The sequence below is a fragment of the Agrilus planipennis genome, unplaced genomic scaffold (assembly GCF_000699045.2).
Source record: "Agrilus planipennis isolate EAB-ADULT unplaced genomic scaffold, Apla_2.0 scaffold284, whole genome shotgun sequence".
Classification (NCBI taxonomy): domain Eukaryota; kingdom Metazoa; phylum Arthropoda; class Insecta; order Coleoptera; family Buprestidae; genus Agrilus; species Agrilus planipennis.
Genome location: NW_020439022.1, coordinates 222,291 through 240,666, shown reverse-complemented (window position 1 = coordinate 240,666; position 18,376 = coordinate 222,291). Strand labels below are relative to the sequence as shown.

The 18,376-nt window shown below is 35.7% G+C and overlaps 1 protein-coding gene across 1 annotated transcript in view; it reads left to right on the top strand.

Moving 5' to 3' along the window:
* The window catches only part of LOC108741980 (disintegrin and metalloproteinase domain-containing protein 11), a 248,754-nt gene that overhangs the window by 58,755 nt on the left and 171,623 nt on the right, over positions 1-18,376 (top strand). Inside the window, exons 3-4 of the mRNA XM_025976347.1 lie at positions 16,948-17,027; positions 17,176-17,245. Coding sequence (XP_025832132.1) covers positions 16,948-17,027; positions 17,176-17,245 — 150 coding nt within the window. The remainder of the gene's footprint in view (positions 1-16,947; positions 17,028-17,175; positions 17,246-18,376) is intronic.

Sequence of the window (18,376 nt, the reverse complement as noted above, 5' to 3'; positions counted from 1 at the left end):
CGAATTAAAATTTGGTGGCCATCGACGAGATAGTAGGGCGGATTATATGCTAAAATTAGCTTGTCAATTGTCATTTTTAACGGAAGAAATAACGGAGGAGAAGGAAAGTAAACATTTTTCGCCAGAAATTGAAAGGAGTTTTATTTTGAGAGGTATTAAAGCTATTGATGAATTAGATAGTTATTTACGTAAAATAGATGAGACGTTCTATGGTGGAAGAGGGCATGATAGGTCGACAACGAGCGGCACTGCTGCACAAAGAAAGGAAGCGCGGCCGCAAGTTCATTCATACGATGATTCTGTACGCGATTACGATGGTTAGCCCACGAGGAAATGAATCAGCCCATAACGGACAAAACAGAGCGGCGGTAAATTACAAACGATGCAGGACCGCGAAATAAATTTAACTGAGGGAGCGGTTTTGCAACCCGAACAATTATTGACTGACGATGAACAAATTAATAAATCGGCCGAAACTTTAATTTCTCCGATTGTAAAGGTAACGGTTTTTAATATGAATGTGGAAGCGTTAGATTCAGGATGTCAGAATTCGGCGATATCAGAGAATTTTCTGGAGTATCTAAGAGCGCAGGGAACCAAGTTACCTATTCTACCAATATGTAATACTGCTGTAACTGTTGCGGTAGGGTCGAAAAAGTATAAGATAAAACAACAAGTATTATTGTCAATAAGGATATCAGGAGAAGAGTTTCATATAAATTGTATACTGGTTCAAAATTTTAATAGAAAAGTTATATGGGGTTGTGAATGTTGGTGTTTTCTCGGAACAAAGTAGAGCAATTAGTGCATCTGGGGAGGCTATTCAAGAGAGAAGAGGTCCGGTGTTACAATTAAATTGAGGAAGAGTGTTTTTGCGCGACGGAACGTAGAAGTTCTGTGTCATACAATTTCTTTTAAGGGAATTCGAGAACTCCTCAGATAACGTTATCGTTATTTAAATTTTAAAAAAGAGGACTAAATGGCAGTGGAGAGAAGAGCAAAAGAAGGCGTAGAATGCGGTGAAAGATACAATTTTGTCGGTCACTATGATGGTTCATCCGCATTCTACCGATTCTTTTTATATACAATTAGATGGTTCAGATTACGGAATAGGCGCTTGTCTATTCCAGGTAAATAGACAAACAGGAGAAATGGGAAGTGATTGCGTGTACGAGCAGGGTCCTTAGAGGCGCTGAATTAAATTATACCGTCACAGAGAAAGAGTCATTAGTCTTTGTTTTTGTATTAAAACAGTGGAGATCTTTAGAACTGGGGCAGTAGTTAGGGATTGTAACTGATCGTAAGCCAATATCCTTTCTGATGGAATATAAGTTGAGTTAATCTTGGTTATCAGGTTGGGCCTCATACATACAGGAATTTGACTTTACCATAAGATATTGTTGGGGAAAAGAAAATTGTATTGCCGATACTTTGATGAGGTAACAATTACCGGATATGGAAGCAGTAGGGATAAGAATGCTAAAATGTACTGGTAAAAGAGTAGTTGAAGAACATAGGTAGAGATCAATCTCAGGATGAGTGGATAGGGGCGATAAAGGATAAAATGAATGGGGATAATGAGGGAAAAAGGGAGGAGGTAGAGCGCTATTAGATATACAAGGGTGTTCTATTTAAGGGGTAATGAATTTTGCCCTGGTCCAAAACCCGGTGTACCCAAGTGTTTGGTCAGACATATAGTAATACAACAGCAAAACGACTTAGGTCATTTCGAGTATAAGAAAACTTGTGAGCGTATAACGCAGGATTTCTATTGGCCAAAAATGTTGATGAGTATTAAAAGGTTGATAACGGCGTGCGATAAATGGCAGGAGAAAATAAGTTGAAGGAATGTTGTTGATGTTGATTTAGTGAGTCCGTTGCCCAGGTTAGGAGCAACGCAACTGTTGGTGTCAGTAGACGCTTTTTCGCGTTTCGTGAAATTATACGCTCTGAAGAAAGCCTGTGCTCGCGCGATTATTAACCGATTAACAAATGATTATTTCTTTAATGTGGGAATACCGGAATGTATAGTTAGCGACAACGGAACGCAGTTTAGATGGAAGTTGTAGATGGAGTTGAGAATCTGTTGCTTTGCAAAACACACGCTTTGGGATTTATGATAAGAGAGGTGGAAGATTGTTTAAAATTTGTTACGCATAGTATCACGGGGTACCCTCTGAATTTCTTGCAATTCGGGTTTTCCGAGCCAAATAATATCAGACACCTAATCGGTTAAATTGGTTAGTTTCGCTGAAAGAAGGAAACAGAAACATTGTGATCTAGTACTAGTGAGACCACTTAATTTGTATTCATCAGAAAACTCAAATATAAAGAAGTTCTTCTTTTGTTCGAGGGTTCGTACGTGGTGCACAGCCGTATTGGTCCGAATTTATACCTAATAATAGATCAAGATGGTCATGTGTTGGGGCGTCATAATGTTGTCAAAAAAACCTAACAAAAGATTAAAGAAAAAAGAGATAGTAATAATTATGAAATAAAATATTAGAGATAACGGACAAATTCTGAACTTGATGTTAAATTTAGAAAGTGGTGGAACAACTCTAATATAGAAAAGTTATTTGTTATAGCATGCCGAAGGACCAGTAGTCGCCTTTTACATCTCAAATTTAGGAAGACGTGCAGGATTTTGCATTTGACCACTACTTTCAAACGCATATTAACGGGCTCAAGGGTCGTATCTTGAACTTAGGAAATTAGGGTTTTGTCAAAAATTTTATTAATAAACAAATTGCAGGTTCCTTCACATTCTAAAGTAGGCTCTCAGATACGTCGAGTAATATTATCTAATTCCTTGATATTATAAAGTCAAGTAAGGTATTCAACGTTGAATTGATAGAATAAGCGTCTTTAACGCACTTACACTTTTTTTTTATTGTAAGTGAATCTAATGAAATAATGATTTGTATGTGTATCGACAAACTGTGCTACTTTAAAGAGTTGTAGTTTGAGCAACTCAGGACTGGTCCCAGCACAGAGCCTTAGTTTATTTCAGTTTTTGACCCTTGAACTTTAACCTTCTACATGGACAGTGAAAGTGTGATTTTTTAGGTAACTTTTTATAAGCTGGTACATGTTTTCTGTTATTCTGTAGGTGTACATTTTGGGTGTTATACCAGCATGCCGTATTTGATCGAAGACCTTTTCTATATCTAGAAATATGGATAGATTTCATCTTTTATTTCTTCTGTATGTCTAATGAGTTGTTGTACGGTTGCGTGTGGCTGAAACTATTTTACTTATGCAAATTGATCGGTAGTTCATTTGATCATTAAATGTTTTTTTGGCTTCACTCATGATTGTTTTGGATGTTTCCTACTTACTTTGGAATTTTCTCCATTTAGTAATTACATTGTTTGTTACTGCTATGTCTTTCATCTTGTTTATGGATAGGTGTCTTTTCTTGGTTTACATCTACTATCAAACATTCCCGTCTCTTATTTTTGCTCTGCCTGAGTTAATTTTTTATTGGGTTGGTGATTTGATTAAGTGTTGTTTTGTGTTGAGGGTTTAAGGTCATTACGTGCAATTTTCATCACTTTTATCGTATATTAACAGTAATATGTTGGCTGACTTTCGCTTTTTTGTGACATTTGTGTTACTACTATTCATTCTTGATTGATTTTTTTTTGTAGTGCTCTTATCGAATTTTTAATGTCTTCATAGGTATTAATTTTCTTGATTTTGTAGATTACGTTTGGATAATCTCATTGTATGGATTTTTGCTTTGCTGTTATGTCTAATTTCATGAGAATGGGTAGCTGGTCTAAAAATAAATCTTTAATGCATGCCAATTGTATGTCGAATCCTGTTTTTTGTCAATTATTGCGTCTAACTAGTGCTTGTTGCAGTTATTTCTCCAAGTGTATGGCGATTTTCCGCCACTGTGATGTTTAAATTTTGTTTTTCCGATATTTTTGATAGCATTATACCGTTAAAGTTAATGACGTTTGAGTTTCAGTATGTGTGCTCGAAGTTTAAATCACCTGCCAGGATTATAGGTGCGTTAATGCTAAATATTTTGTTTAGATCTGTTATTGGTTTTTTTATTTTTAGTTGTTTCACTTTCTATCCTCTTTACTTCTTAATTTTTTAGTTCCACTTGCGGCAGCTCGTGATGTGTTACGATATTGTTAATAAGTATTGCAGTCCCTCCGCTATGACTGTTTTTTCCATCTTCTGTATGTATGAAAATTACATATTTTATTTTCTCGCATCGTTTTTAATGGTTTTCATTGATAAGCATTAAATTTACCTTATGTATTTGCATGTATTGTTGTAGTGTACGTTTTTTGTTATTTATTCCAACAGTTAATTGTCAATGCCTTTTATTTCTCTTTTATTGACTTCTTGTTGTATGGATTAATATTTTGAGTGAGTGAACTTAGTCTTTAGTTTATGTGTACTGCAATAACACGCTTTACATATTGATACTCCGAAAAGTTTCGCAGGAAGAGCATATACCACGAATATCCAAAAGATTTTGCTGCAGAAACTTGTAGGTTAATACAAATCTATAAAAATGATGGTGTAATCGGTTTTAGGTAAATAAATGTGCAAAATATTGCTTATGAAAATAAAGCTCCAGTATGTTTACTCAAAATACGATGTAATATGGTTCTATGGTAAATGGAAGAATTTATCGTTACCCGACTGGTTTGGTTATATAAAACGTTCAACAAGTAACATTATGAATTTTTCCAAATCCAAAATTTCATTCTTATCATTTATTCACCAACCAGCAAATAACTATATATATATACAATTGTACTTTGTGCTTTTGAAAATGCAAAACGTTATGATCACGAAGTATCCATTACTACTTTCAATTAACCTCTGTATACAAACACTCGAGTTATCTTATCTGCACCATCTAAAGGATCTGAAGTATCGAAGATCATAGAAGAGGATTTTATTATTTGTTTTGTTTATCAACATACATTATTCAGCTCACTGTAGCAATAATCATGTCGGAAGACCTTATTGTTGATGACAAAGTGGTTGCAAATCTTAATATTGTCATTGAGAATTTCATATATAACACAATTTCATATAATAATATTGAAATTGATGATGAAATATCTGAAGCATTACTTTTCAAATTAAATAAAGACGTAAAAGAATATGAAGAAGGAGAACAAAACTACGGATACGGTATTTTAATATGGTATGCATTGCAAGAGAAGTTATAAGAGCTGAACGCGTGGAAATTGACAAGTTCATTTGAACAGTATTAAAGAAATGCTTCCATATTTTTACCCATCAGGACATTTTCCTTATGCTAAAATAGATTTCGAGATAATGGTATAACTAAGGAAGGCGATTACTGGTCATTCAACGCAAGAATCATTCCCGATAGTTACTGTGTTCGAAATATAGGAAATTTTACGCATGCATCATCAAACAAAACTATTTTCTCCACAACTAACGTAGTTGGAGCATAAAATAAAATTTCGGTTGCTGAGGAAGATATACCGATGACGGTAATAACAACTCCATTTGGGTTATTCGAATTTACGTACATGAAGTTCAACTTAAGTAACGGTAGTCAAACACCTTGCAAATGAATTCTGTGAACATAATACATTCCGTGAACATAATACATTCCGTGAACATAATACATTCCGTGTTTACTGCATTTATTTTTATTTTCCATTTATCACAATATTATTATAGGTGTTAACTGTAACCTGAATTGCGATGATGAAACATATACAACTGTATCATCGGCAAACTGTGCCATGTTTATGCCGGTGTGACCGAAATGAAAATCCGAAAAAGGACTATTCCGACGATAAAACCATGTGGAATCTTTTCTTCTTGCAAGTAAAGCTACTTCCGGTATTTGGAACAAAATTTTACAAATACGCCTTAACAATGTATTATTATTTAGTACTATATAAAAGGTACGGATTTATTCTACTTTGACTTTTTTACAACGTAGATGTGCATTCGCCCTGTTTCCTGGTAAGTAAGTGAATATGAGTGTAAAATGTATTTTAACACATTTAAATGAATGAAATTATTAATTTCCAGACCGCTTTAGACATGTAATTTATAAGTAAGTAATTTCAATGTAAATACGTTAATAAACAATGATTTTGATTTTGCAAATATCATCATCATCAAGGTTGTCAGTCCTAAGACTGGTTGGACACGTACCTCCACTCTTTCCTATCCTGAGCTAAACTTCGCATTTCCCTAAAACTAGAACAGCGTGGGCTTAACTATTTGCGAACAGTAATCTAATCTAGGTCTACCTCTACCCCTCCTAACTCCTGTTTCTGCTTCTAATATGTCTCTGACTAGACCTTCATGCCTGAGAAGGTGTCCTACCAAACTATCTCGGCTATTTTTTATTGACTTCCATAGAGTCCTCTGTTCTCCTATTCTTTCCAATACCTCTTCATTTCTAACCTTTTCTACCCACGATATCCTCATCATCCGCCTATAACACTACATTTCGAACGCTTCTAACCTTTTCTTTTCCGCCGCGCCCACTGTCCATGTTTCGCACCCGTACAATGCCGTGCTCCAAACATACATCTTTAACAACCTTTTTCGAATTTCCAAATTAACCGTTCGCGAGCATAGAAGTGACTTCTTTTTATTAAAGGCGACACGACCCTGCGCTATCCTCTGCTTTAAATCCCTACTACTCCTTCCATCCTGACTTATCTGACTTCCTAGGTATCTAAAATCAGCCACTTCTTCTAATTTTTCGTCTCCTATCTTTTTATTTACCCTTTCCCTACTTTCTCTTCCCTTGCATATCAGTATTTTAGTTTTACTTTTATTTATTTTCATACAGTACTGATCTGTCAGTACCGCTTCCATTTTATTTAATGCTATCTCTAGGTCCTCCTTGCTAGATGCTGATACTGCTATATCATCTGCAAATGTAAGCATACTAATCTTTTGCCCTTGCACATTTATCCCTACAGTTGTGCTGCCTTTAATGATGTTGATGGCGTCTTCGATGTATAGATTAAAAAGTAGCGGTGACAGTGTGCATCCCTGTCTGACTCCCTTCCTACGTTGCATCCCTAGCTCTATAACTGCTTGTTGCTATTTATATAAACTAAGTATCACTCTTCTATCTTTGTAACTCATCCCTACATTTTTAAGTATATTTAACATCTTGTCCCATTTAACATTGTCAAAAGCTTTCTATAAATCTACAAATCCTATGTACGCACTCTTTCCTTTTTCTGTCGTTTTCTCTATTGTTACCCGTAAAGTTAGAATGGCCTCCCGCGTTCCTCTTTTTCTTCTAAACCCAAATTGATCTTCCCCTAATAGTTCTTCTGCCCTTTTTTCCATCCTCCTCTGTACAATTCTAGTTAAGATTTTTGACGCATGGGAAGTTAAGCTAATTTCGCACCTATCCGCGCCCCTCTTCTTAGGTAATGTTACTACTACGTTCCGTTTGTAGTCCTCTGGGACTTTCCGCGTTTCGTACATGTGACTAACTAACTCAAACATACGATCTCTAACCTCTTGTCCTGCATGTTTTAGAATTTCCCCCTGTATCCCATCTACACCTGGCCGCTTATTATTCTTTAAATCTTTTATTGCTACATCGAACTCTTCTCTTATTATGGGATAACCAAGCTCATCTATTTCCACACTATCTCCTTCTCCTTCAACTTAACACGTCTTCTATATCTGCATAAACTGCTTCTACGTCTTCATCACTGTAAGATGAAGTAGGCATGTAGACCTGCACTAATACCGTTCTTACCGGCTTTGAGTTTAATGTAACCATAACTATTCTATCGATTTTTTGTAAATAACTTTCTACACTCTGCCCTACTTTCCTACGCATTACAATTCCTACCCATGAATTACCTTCTACCGATCCTGTATGTATAACTCTAAATTCCCCACTCCAGAAGTCTCCAGCCAACGGACCTCACTAACACCTACTATATCTAATTCTAATCTGTCCATCTCTATTTTTAAATTGTCGTAATTTTCCTACTTGCTTCATTGTTCTAACATTCCACGCTCCGACTCGTGAAACATTGCACCTATCCCTATTGCACTTATTGATGACATCCCCCGAGATAGTCCCCGAGCGGACATCCGAATAGGGGACTAGTTTACGTCCGGAGTGCTTTACCCCAGCCATCGCAGTATTGTGCATAAGAGTGCCATACCGATCCTCGTGATCTCTGCCACCCTGAGTACTAAAAGAGCTGCTGCCCTCTTTTAGGGACTTGTCTCAGTCTGGTTTCTCTTTAAGAACCCCTCCATTATGGTTGAACCTATGGTCCGGCTCCCTAGATCATCGAAACTCGCAAGCCGATCCACCCACTCTAGTTTGAGTTTCGTCAAGGTTCAAGTCCCGTCGGATCGGTTTGGAAATAGGAGCTTAAATTTTGTTTTGATACGTACTTTTTATAACACTATCTTCACTTTCAACAAAATGTAAATATCACTTCAATACCAGAACTTTAAACAAACAAGAAACAAACACCGAAATGAAATAAAAATTGCCTTATAACTAATACCAAAACTCCAACAAGGGACATCGACCTACTGATCGTGAATTTTTGTGCAATCGATGTTACTCATATCATCTGTACATTGAAACTACATACCTATTAACAAGTTGTCAGGGCCGACGTCAAAATTATCTTATTTTTTTTAACAATCCTTTTTTGCTTCAAAGGTCAAATAAAAGTGTTATAAGATTTTATGTTCCAAATGCCACTAGGAACCTGTGGTTTATATTGTATAGTCGACTGTAGTGGAGCCTTTCTTTAAGTGTGCTGCAATGTTGCGGTTGCTTAAGCCTGGTTTTCGGCGTTTTTATTATTAAAACGAATCCTTCGCTATAAGAAACATTGACTTTGATGAAAATAATGACAACACTCACAAATTAACAAAGAAATTAATGGAAATGTAGGTTTAAATTTTCTATTTTAGAATAAACACAATGTAGTTCAAAAAGCATTATTAACATTTGAATAACACAGTAAAAATCGTGAAGTCTAGTACTTGCAGTATACACACCTAAGTAAGTTACTAATAAACAACGATATCCTATCAACTTTATTCACTTTATAAATAATATTGTGAGGTTAACCCAACATACACTGTCACGTGTAGCCAACCCAACATACAAAGTGATAATATTTATGCGTTATTTTATAACTTCTTGTTAAAAAACACGTATGTTTAGGCAAAATAATACAGAACGGATAGAATTTACGAATGCCCAAACACTTTTAGACAGTAGTGTATATGTATTTTACATTAAATATGCACATATACTTCGACATTTTTAATTACTAATAGTGGTCAATATGCAATGTTAATGTGAAAATTCATTTTCGATTTTCTATCCAATACAAACTTACTCAGGTTAATAAGGAAAAATATTTTTGTTGCTGTTGTCACACCCTCGTCGGGAATTGAACCGTTTGTCATGGTTGCTGTTCTCTCGTAACTTAGTATATATGAGGTGTCCCGGTTATAATAATTAATATTTATACCACAGATTCCTACGGACATTTGGAACATAAAATGTTATAACACTTTTGACTTTTGAATCAGCTGTTTTTTGGGGTAATGTTATTATTTATGTTTGGTATTAAGTTACGGATCAGCCGAAGAAAATGCACTCGCGTTAAGGTCCATTAGATGACTGAACATGTTAGAAAAACTACGTACATATCACAATCGAAAATCCCTTGATCGTAAACTGAAGTGGACCTAATGTAGCCCATGACGTCGAGTATTACGTTATTTTAAATAGAAAAGAAATTTTAACGACTACGGAGTAGTTAGAAGCGGTGTACAAACAACCCTCACCACCCAGCGTTTGGTAAAGGTTTGTAGCATAACGTACTAGTGTACAAAAACAAGTGTATGTGTTGTGGTTGTAAAAGCTGAGACAAGATGCAGACCTACCTTGACCATTCAGATCTGGTAAACGTTAGTTTTGCCTGGCAGGGCTCATTAACCCCATGTGTGGTAATACAAGGATGTGTCCAGAAGGACCAAGTTGATAATTATATTTTCATTAAATGTAAAAAACTAAATATTGATATAACCTCGTATAATTAGACTGCTGGAAGTGACTGGAATAAATACACAAAATGTTGTAGTTTCTAAGAGGTTGTTCAGTTCCCTTTGGATTGTTGTGGAATTTACTTGTTTGTTAGTGTTAGTTTATTTATTTAGTGGTCATTTCATAAAAGACTATTACAATAAGGTCAATTAGTAGTGTGATAGTGCATTCTAGTAGGGTTCTTATTCAACCCTCAGTTGGTGGTGAGTTACATTACCAATACCTATCGTATTATTCGAAATATTCCCGGTATCTGGGCCAAAATTGACAGCAACTGGGCACGCCGCTGTCAGTGTTGCATTGAAGCAAATGGCGGACAATTTCAAAATTTTTTATAAAAGGTACGCTTTTCTTTTTCACGTTTACTTTTTTTTTTACAAGGTGGAAGTGCATTCGGCTTCTTCCCGGTAGGTACTTGTTACATTCACACTAGATCAGCTGAGCGACGTTAGTCGCCTAGACCCAGGCCCGTAATGAAACAAATTGTACGTTCAAATATACAAAGACAATTTGCGAGTTCAGTTCCCATTGGATTGAACAATTGTATAAAACTTTTTTGTTGTATTTTGTGTCAGGAAGCCATGATTTTTTTAATTATTATAAATGGGACACCCTGTATACAATTACGTTAAAAAGAATCGACGGATCTGTAACCTCGTAGGCTCGATTTGTCGTGGTTGCTGTTAAAGCATTGGTGCGTAAAGCTAAAGGTTCCGGGTTCGATTCCTAGCAATGATGTGACAAAAGCAACAAAAATATTTTTCCTCATTAACCTGAAGCATTTTGTAATAAACAGAAAATCGAAAATGAGTTTTCACATTAATTTCACATACACTTCGTTTGCCTTCTCTAGAGATGTGTCCCTTCTAATGTTTTGGATGCGCACTGGCAAAATCGTAGGTAGGTAGAAAAGAGCTTATTATACTCACAACTCTTGTACATTAAACATACTTTTTCGTACAGTACCTGCCAAAAATTTTGTTCAATCGTGAATAGTAGTGTCAATCGAAAACAAGCGTTAAAGCCTTTAATATCTTCTCATATCATCTCGTTGACATTTTCACTAATAATTGATACCAATAACAGCACATTCGAGCAATGTAATTTTAGTGGATAAAATAAAAAATTTTCCGTGCAGTACTGTACGGACTGTACGCTCCTCACCGGTTGAGAGTTTGACCGTGAGTTGTCTCCTATCTTTTCTGGCCTAGTGCTGCTCTTTTATCTTTTGCGCCGGTCAAACTAAACAGTGTGAACCTGTGTACTAGGGATTTAATATGCAAAAAATTGTATGAGATATTTAAAGGGATTTGGGAGAATAATAAAATACCTTGTGGTAATGTGGTACAAGAGTAGCGGTGTATAAAATGAATGGAAGGAATCATATCTAAAATCATAGGGGGATAATGATAATTGAAACGGGGTATAAAATATGTAGCGTGCGTGACGCTGACGGATAAAGATGCCCGATTCCAGACTATCTGTGAGACTGGAGGCTGGATGATGATGTGAGTATGGTCTATTTGCGAGATCATTAGTCACAAGAAGATGAGTCCATTTTCGAGACTAATTTAATCAATATATTTACACAGTTTTCATACTATTATTATTTACATGAATTAAATGCACTTTATTTATTAAAAAGTTTGGTCCGAGTTTGACGGTTGACCTTGTTTTGGTCAATCGACAGCGATGATAGAATTGCTGAGTCGCTTGCGTACATTTACATGTACCGTATGTCTACGAATTATATATTACACGGAGTGTTCTCACAAATATTAAGTGAAATTCAATTGGGATTTAGAAAAAGAAGGGGTAGAATAGATGCGATCTTTTTACAAAAAAAGTTTCATCCAAAAAGGAAAAAGGATTAATAGGTAGAATAATGGAAATATGTAGGGAAACATGAGGGGTTGTATCATTAAGTGGTGGGGAGACAACGAAATTTTGGGTGGAAAAAGGTTAACTGTTTAACCCTCCGTCAGTCGCCTGTGTATCAATGTGGTACAAGCACGTTTATTTTCCCCGCCATTTTTCTAAACGAAGATGGGTGTGTCTCGCCTTCACAGTACCTTCCTATGTCGATCTTATGTTTTTATCAGTTGTGGCATCGACGTTCTGTTGTCTGGGGTTGTGTTACTGTGAGCATATGTGTATCATACTGATACATTGCGACTTAATAGGTAAGCGTATTATAATGTTGTGTTAACAGGCTTTGTTTATATTTTTTTTGTGTTTTGGTTTATTCAGAATAATGGAGGATCGTGTGTATAATCTAAATAATCCCCGGGATGAAGAATTGATTAAAAATTTTTTGTGCGTAACTGAAGACTATCCTTTTCAAGAGGAAGAGTTTGAGGATGAACCGGACACTGATGCATAAGAGGAACCCGCAGAAACAAGGGTTGGCAGTTCTGAATCTGAGGATAGCGGGACAGATGAAGAACCTGTCTCGTACGATAATTTATTCTATCTTGGAGGAGACAAAACCTCCAAATGGAATAAACATCCTCGCCCGAAGAGACGACGACGTGAGTCACATAATATTGTCACACGTCTTCCAGGAGTAATCCATGAAGCACGAGAAGCTAAATTACCGATACAATGTTGGAGTAATATTTTCTCCGACAAAATGCTACAAACAATTGTTGAGCATACAAATCATTACATTCGTCTTGAAGTAAGGGAAAGATTTGGCCGAGAACGTGACGCAAATGATACAGATTTTACGGAACTGAAAGCCTTCATAGGTCTTTTATATATTTCTGGCACATTACACGCTAACAGAATGATGCTTGAAGATCTTTGGGATACAGATGGACATGGCGTCGAAATATTTCGACTGGTTATGAGTCTCAAGAGGTTCAAATTTCTTCTTCGATGCTTGCGTTTTGATGACCGCCACACAAGAACTGAAAGGAAAGCAATTGATAACATAGCGGCAATTCGTGGTCTTTTCCAGGATTTTGTCAACAATTGTAAACGTAGCTATTCACTTGGGCAGAATGTAACAATAGACGAAAAGCTCGAAGCTTTTCGTGGGCGTTGTAAGTTCAAACAATATATCCCTTCCAAACCTGCCAAGCACGGAGTGAAAATTTATGCTATATGTGATGCAGTCACGTTTTATACTCACAACCTAGAAATATATTCTGGCAGACAACCTGAGGGTCCCTTTGAGCTGAGTAATAAACCAACAGATGTTGTTAAAAGATTAGCTCAACCAATATATGGTACTGGGCGAAACATTACTGCTGACAATTGGTTCTCAGATATAAAACTGATTACCGAGTTAAAATCTAATAGATTGTCATTTGTCATACATAGGTTCAAATCGTAGAACGAATTCTTCCTTCCTTTGTCCTTATAAAAATTTTGAGGACTGTAAGTTGGCGTATCGTATACATTACTGTCGGTTTTAGTTTAATATATTCAAGCTTCTTGGGATTTAATTATTAAGTTCTTGCACTGTCAGACTACTGGTCTCTTAAAAAATCGTTACATGCGTTAATAATCTGTAATGAAAGGTGCCAGTACGAGTAGTGAAGGTGATGATACCGTCTTTTGAAAAAAAAAAAGAATATACTCGGGGAAAAAAGGAGAGCGCTCTCTTACGATGGGGCTGTTAATTTGCAGGTCGGTGCAACGTCATTGGTAAAAAAAAATAAAAAGGAATTGCCAGTCGATCTTCTAAATGTGAAGGGCCGACCACTACAGTCAAGCATGTTTGCTTATGGAGAAGATTGCACAATTGTCTCTTACGTGCCAAAAAAGAATCGAAATGTTGTTGTATCTTCTCAACATTACGATGATACCATAGATGAAACATCGGGAGAGGCAGTAAAACCGGAGATTATTACATACTATAATAAGACCAAATCAGATGTCGATGTTGTAGATAAACTCTGCTCATCCTACAACGTTGCCAGAAACACACGCCGTTGGCCGATGGTAGTTTTTTTTGCTATGTTGAACATTGCTGGTATCAATGCGCAAGTTATCTCTATCGGTAATGGACAGGAGTGTATGCGACGTCAGGGTTTTCTTCGGAAGCTCGGTCATGAATTAGCCTTACCACATCTTCAAAGAAGAGGTCTAAAAAAACAAGGATTACCCCGTCCTCTTGCTGAAGATCTTAAAAGATTTGAGTCACCAGGAAACACTATTGAGGAAGCTGGACCATCGGCGAAAAATGTAGCAACTCCAACAAAACGCCGTCGCTGTGTCTTGTGTTTCGTATTACGAATAACTAGATTGACCAAAACTACTTGCAATAAATGTAAGCGTTTCATCTGCGGCCAACACACAACTGCAGTGTGTACCGAATGTTACCCACAGCTTCATCTGCTGGATGACTCTAATAGTGATAACTAAGGCTATTTTTGTATTAGGAGCGCAATAACTATTTATGTTTGAGTTATTTTTTAATTTTGATTATAAATACTAGCTTAATTTTCTGTGTATTACAAGAGAAAATGATTTATTTGTTGCTTTGAATATATATTTAAGTTTTTTAGTCGAAATTCATTATTTTTGTATACCTGCCGGTATTTTTCTGGGAAATTATTACTTTAACTTATAATTTTCACAAATAACAATTGTCAAAAGAATAAACAATAAAACATATACACGTTAAACCTTATACAAAAGCTCTAAACCTTCTACGAATATCTCAAGATTTTAGTGTATCATTCTGATACATTGCGACTGGTTTTCTTTATACTAAGGTTGCGACCGACGAAAGGTTAATATATATTTAAGTGACCTAGAGAAAGACTTTAGTAAAGTAAAGGAGGGAGGGGTAGTTATAGGCAGAAACAAATCTGGATCTTGCTTTATGTTGACGACGTTGTTCCAATATTTATAAGTCATAGTTCGTTGAAAGATATAATGAAAACATTGGGAAGACACTTAAGAAAGAAGAATTTGGAGGTATATGTTAGTAAGACTAAATATATGAAATTTGGGAAAAAGAAGAAGCAGATAAGGAACGGAAAAAGAGGAGATAAGATGGAAAAGGAAAGAGAGAAAAAAGGTTATGGGAGAGAATAACAACGGCAAAATAATAATTTTAAAAAATGAAGCAGAAAGCAGGTATGACAAAGAAAGGGATGAAGCCTTATACGGTTCAAAGTTGAATTAGGAACAATTGAATGAATGGGAAAGAATGGGGGTATGTGTTGAAAAAATAGTGAGGATAAGATGAAAGGGGAGAAGATCTAAGAAGTACTGATGAGTCGAGATTTGTGAAATGAATGAAGGCTTTTCTATGGGAGCATTGACAGGGAGTGTGTGCCGGATTATTTGAATGAAATGAAGGATGTAGACGTAATTGACGCAGTTGTAGGGAAAGTAAAAATTTGAATAGTTGTAAGCGAACATTAAGAGGGAGTGGTGATGGGTGAAATAAAAAAATATAAGGTTTAGTCCAAATGATGGAGGGGGGATCACGATTGGGAGGGGTGTAATTTTTATTATTTTTATCTTTTCTTGCTATTACTGTAGGTAAGTTAATATTGAGTTTCAGATATGTAAGTAGAAAATAACTATAGGTTTTCAATAAAGTGTATATGTATTAAGAAGTGTGAGGCGTTACTTAAACACCTTTACCTCGCGTGCAACTAGAGAGTACAGTTCTGATAAATCCATGCGCAGTGGCAATTGGTATGATGAATGTTTAAATGTGTTGTTATTTAGACTCACACCTCACTCTTCATTTATGTACATAGGGATACTAGCAACTACTTTAAATACGAGAATTGTAAATATTTTTTGGTCGGCTTGAAATCCGCTAATGGGTATCCCTTTGAAGTATCAAGTGTGGCCTGACCATTGACAATTAGAAGGTGCGGTGCAACTTTTGTGATTAAGAAGCCACCTATCATACACGCATTTTGCACGTGTTATACTTGCTCTATATTGATTTTATTTTCCAAGTTCATATTTTCAGTCCAGCAGTTGAACATTCTCGTTTTACCGTTCAGACATGTCACATGACCATATCATCTTGCTCTGTTAATTTCTTACCGCTAGTCCACGTTTTAGAATTCTGTTGTGTTAATGTTATTAATAAAGATTAATTTTAAAGAAGTCTATCCTTTATTACTCTCGAAACCTACTCAAAAAGTTAATACTTCGTCAATGTACGGATATTCAACTGTGTCTTTTACACCAATGAGTAAATGAGATACGTGATATTAAACAATCAACTGTGAGTTTTGTTTATTTGTCTCCTATGTTTGTTTCGTAACTCTATGGATATAGAACGAGCTACCGCCGAGACCGACCAGTCATGAACGGTTCACAATTTTACTGGTGATAAATCCAGACAGATTATGAGTCATGCAGATTGGTTGCAGTTCATAATGTTTCGTCAGTTTATAATACCACAAGAATGATTATAAACTAACGATATTCACAGTTATACGGTGGCATGATCATTAAATTCGTGTATGTAGTCGCTTGCATATATATATATATATATTCTTAAAATATACCCTACATTAAAATGGTAAGTGCTATGCAACACTGACAAAGAGTACCATCATCTTAACTTAGTTTCTAGTTCTACCTCTGCCCCTCTCAACTCTTGCTTGTAAGATCTTTGTAAGTAGTATTCCATGTCTATGGAGGTGTCCAACTTACCCATCTCCGCTATTTATTATTAACTTCCATAGCACTCTTTGTGTATTGTCTGATCTTATCTTCAGTAGATAAAAAGGTGACCAAAAATTGCCTATATTGTAAATCCGGCTTTGAAATTGAATCTGATTATGAAGCTTCCTTTTTCAAGAAAATATGCTAAAGCAGCTCACTATTATAAAAAATAATAACTTTTCTTGTTTCAGACCGGAAAACATTTTCATCGCACTTCACTCTTAATCAAAGCATTCAACCATAAGTTTAGACTGGATTTGGAATTAAACACGTGAGTATTATCTATATACATCGTTTTTCGATAACAAATAAATTAAAAGTTACACCTTTCAACTATATAGATAATAAAGGTAAAGAATTTTGCTAAAAATAAGTGTTAAGTATCATTGCATCATCTTTAATTATCTCTTCTATTTCAGGCAACTTTTGGCACCTAACATCATGCAGAAGCATTTTTTAGCTAATGGAGCAGAACAAGTTTCTAAGCAGGTAAGTCCCTTGAAACCTTATTTAACAGAAACAGTTTTTTACAGAATGGATACGTAAACGAGTAGATTTTAGAACGACCGTTACAACATATTTAATTATTTGGACATATTTCCATTTCATTTAAAATTAACTTAGGAAGCACACTTATTAGTGTATCTACGAAAGTTTCAAAATGTTGCAAAAGTGATTGAATATACGATTTTATATAACTTTTCTATTAAGGCACCTGTGCCAAATAACGCAATAGTACTAATATGGCCAACGCTCCTTTTTCACAAAGCAGTGCAATTTACGCTGAATGTATTTACTGCAGTCACACAGGTCTTACTTATGGTGAACATTGACATAGTTTCTATAGTTTCTATTATAGGGTAATGTAATTCTTGTCGCCGATAAATTATAAAATTTACAAATAATTTACAATATCATTGATGTAGAAAAATACAATAGCTACTGATTTAAAGTAAACACCCAAATTGACGACCGCTTTGAATTTCGCAATGTCCGAAGCGAGCGTAAATTGCGTCTTTAACATTTTGCAAAATCTGGTTTAACCTTGTATTCTCCTTTTAAGTACCCTCAGAAAATGAAATCTATCTGAATTAAATACGAGGACCATGCTAATCACGGTATACCAAGTTAGGAAGCTCGCGAAGGAATAAGAACAATCTGACTGAAATCCAAGATTTTCATTAAATTTTCTAGAAGGCAATGGCATGCCTGTTACAACCAAAGCTACCAAAGCAAAAATAAAGGAACAAATAAAGGCATTAATGGGAAGAAGGTACACAAAAAGATCGAAAAGGAACATGATGAAATGAAACTGATACAGACGGAAATGAAGGCAGAAATAAAGAACGTACAAGAAGTGATGCATGGGCGAGAAAGGAAAGAAAATAGGAGAAAGGGAGATTAGGATGAACAGGAAGCTAGAAGAAAAAGAAGTTAAGGTTAGATACGAAGATGGAAGAAATTGTGGAGGCGCGAATTGAAGAAATGAAACAAAAAATTGAAAGGCTGCCTAATATTGCGAGAATCGACAAGTCCGGTGCAAAATTTACATCTCCAAGTTTTGATAGAAAGATCTTGTGGTTTGTTTACTTAAAGCAGTTTGGAGCAGCGACAGATTCA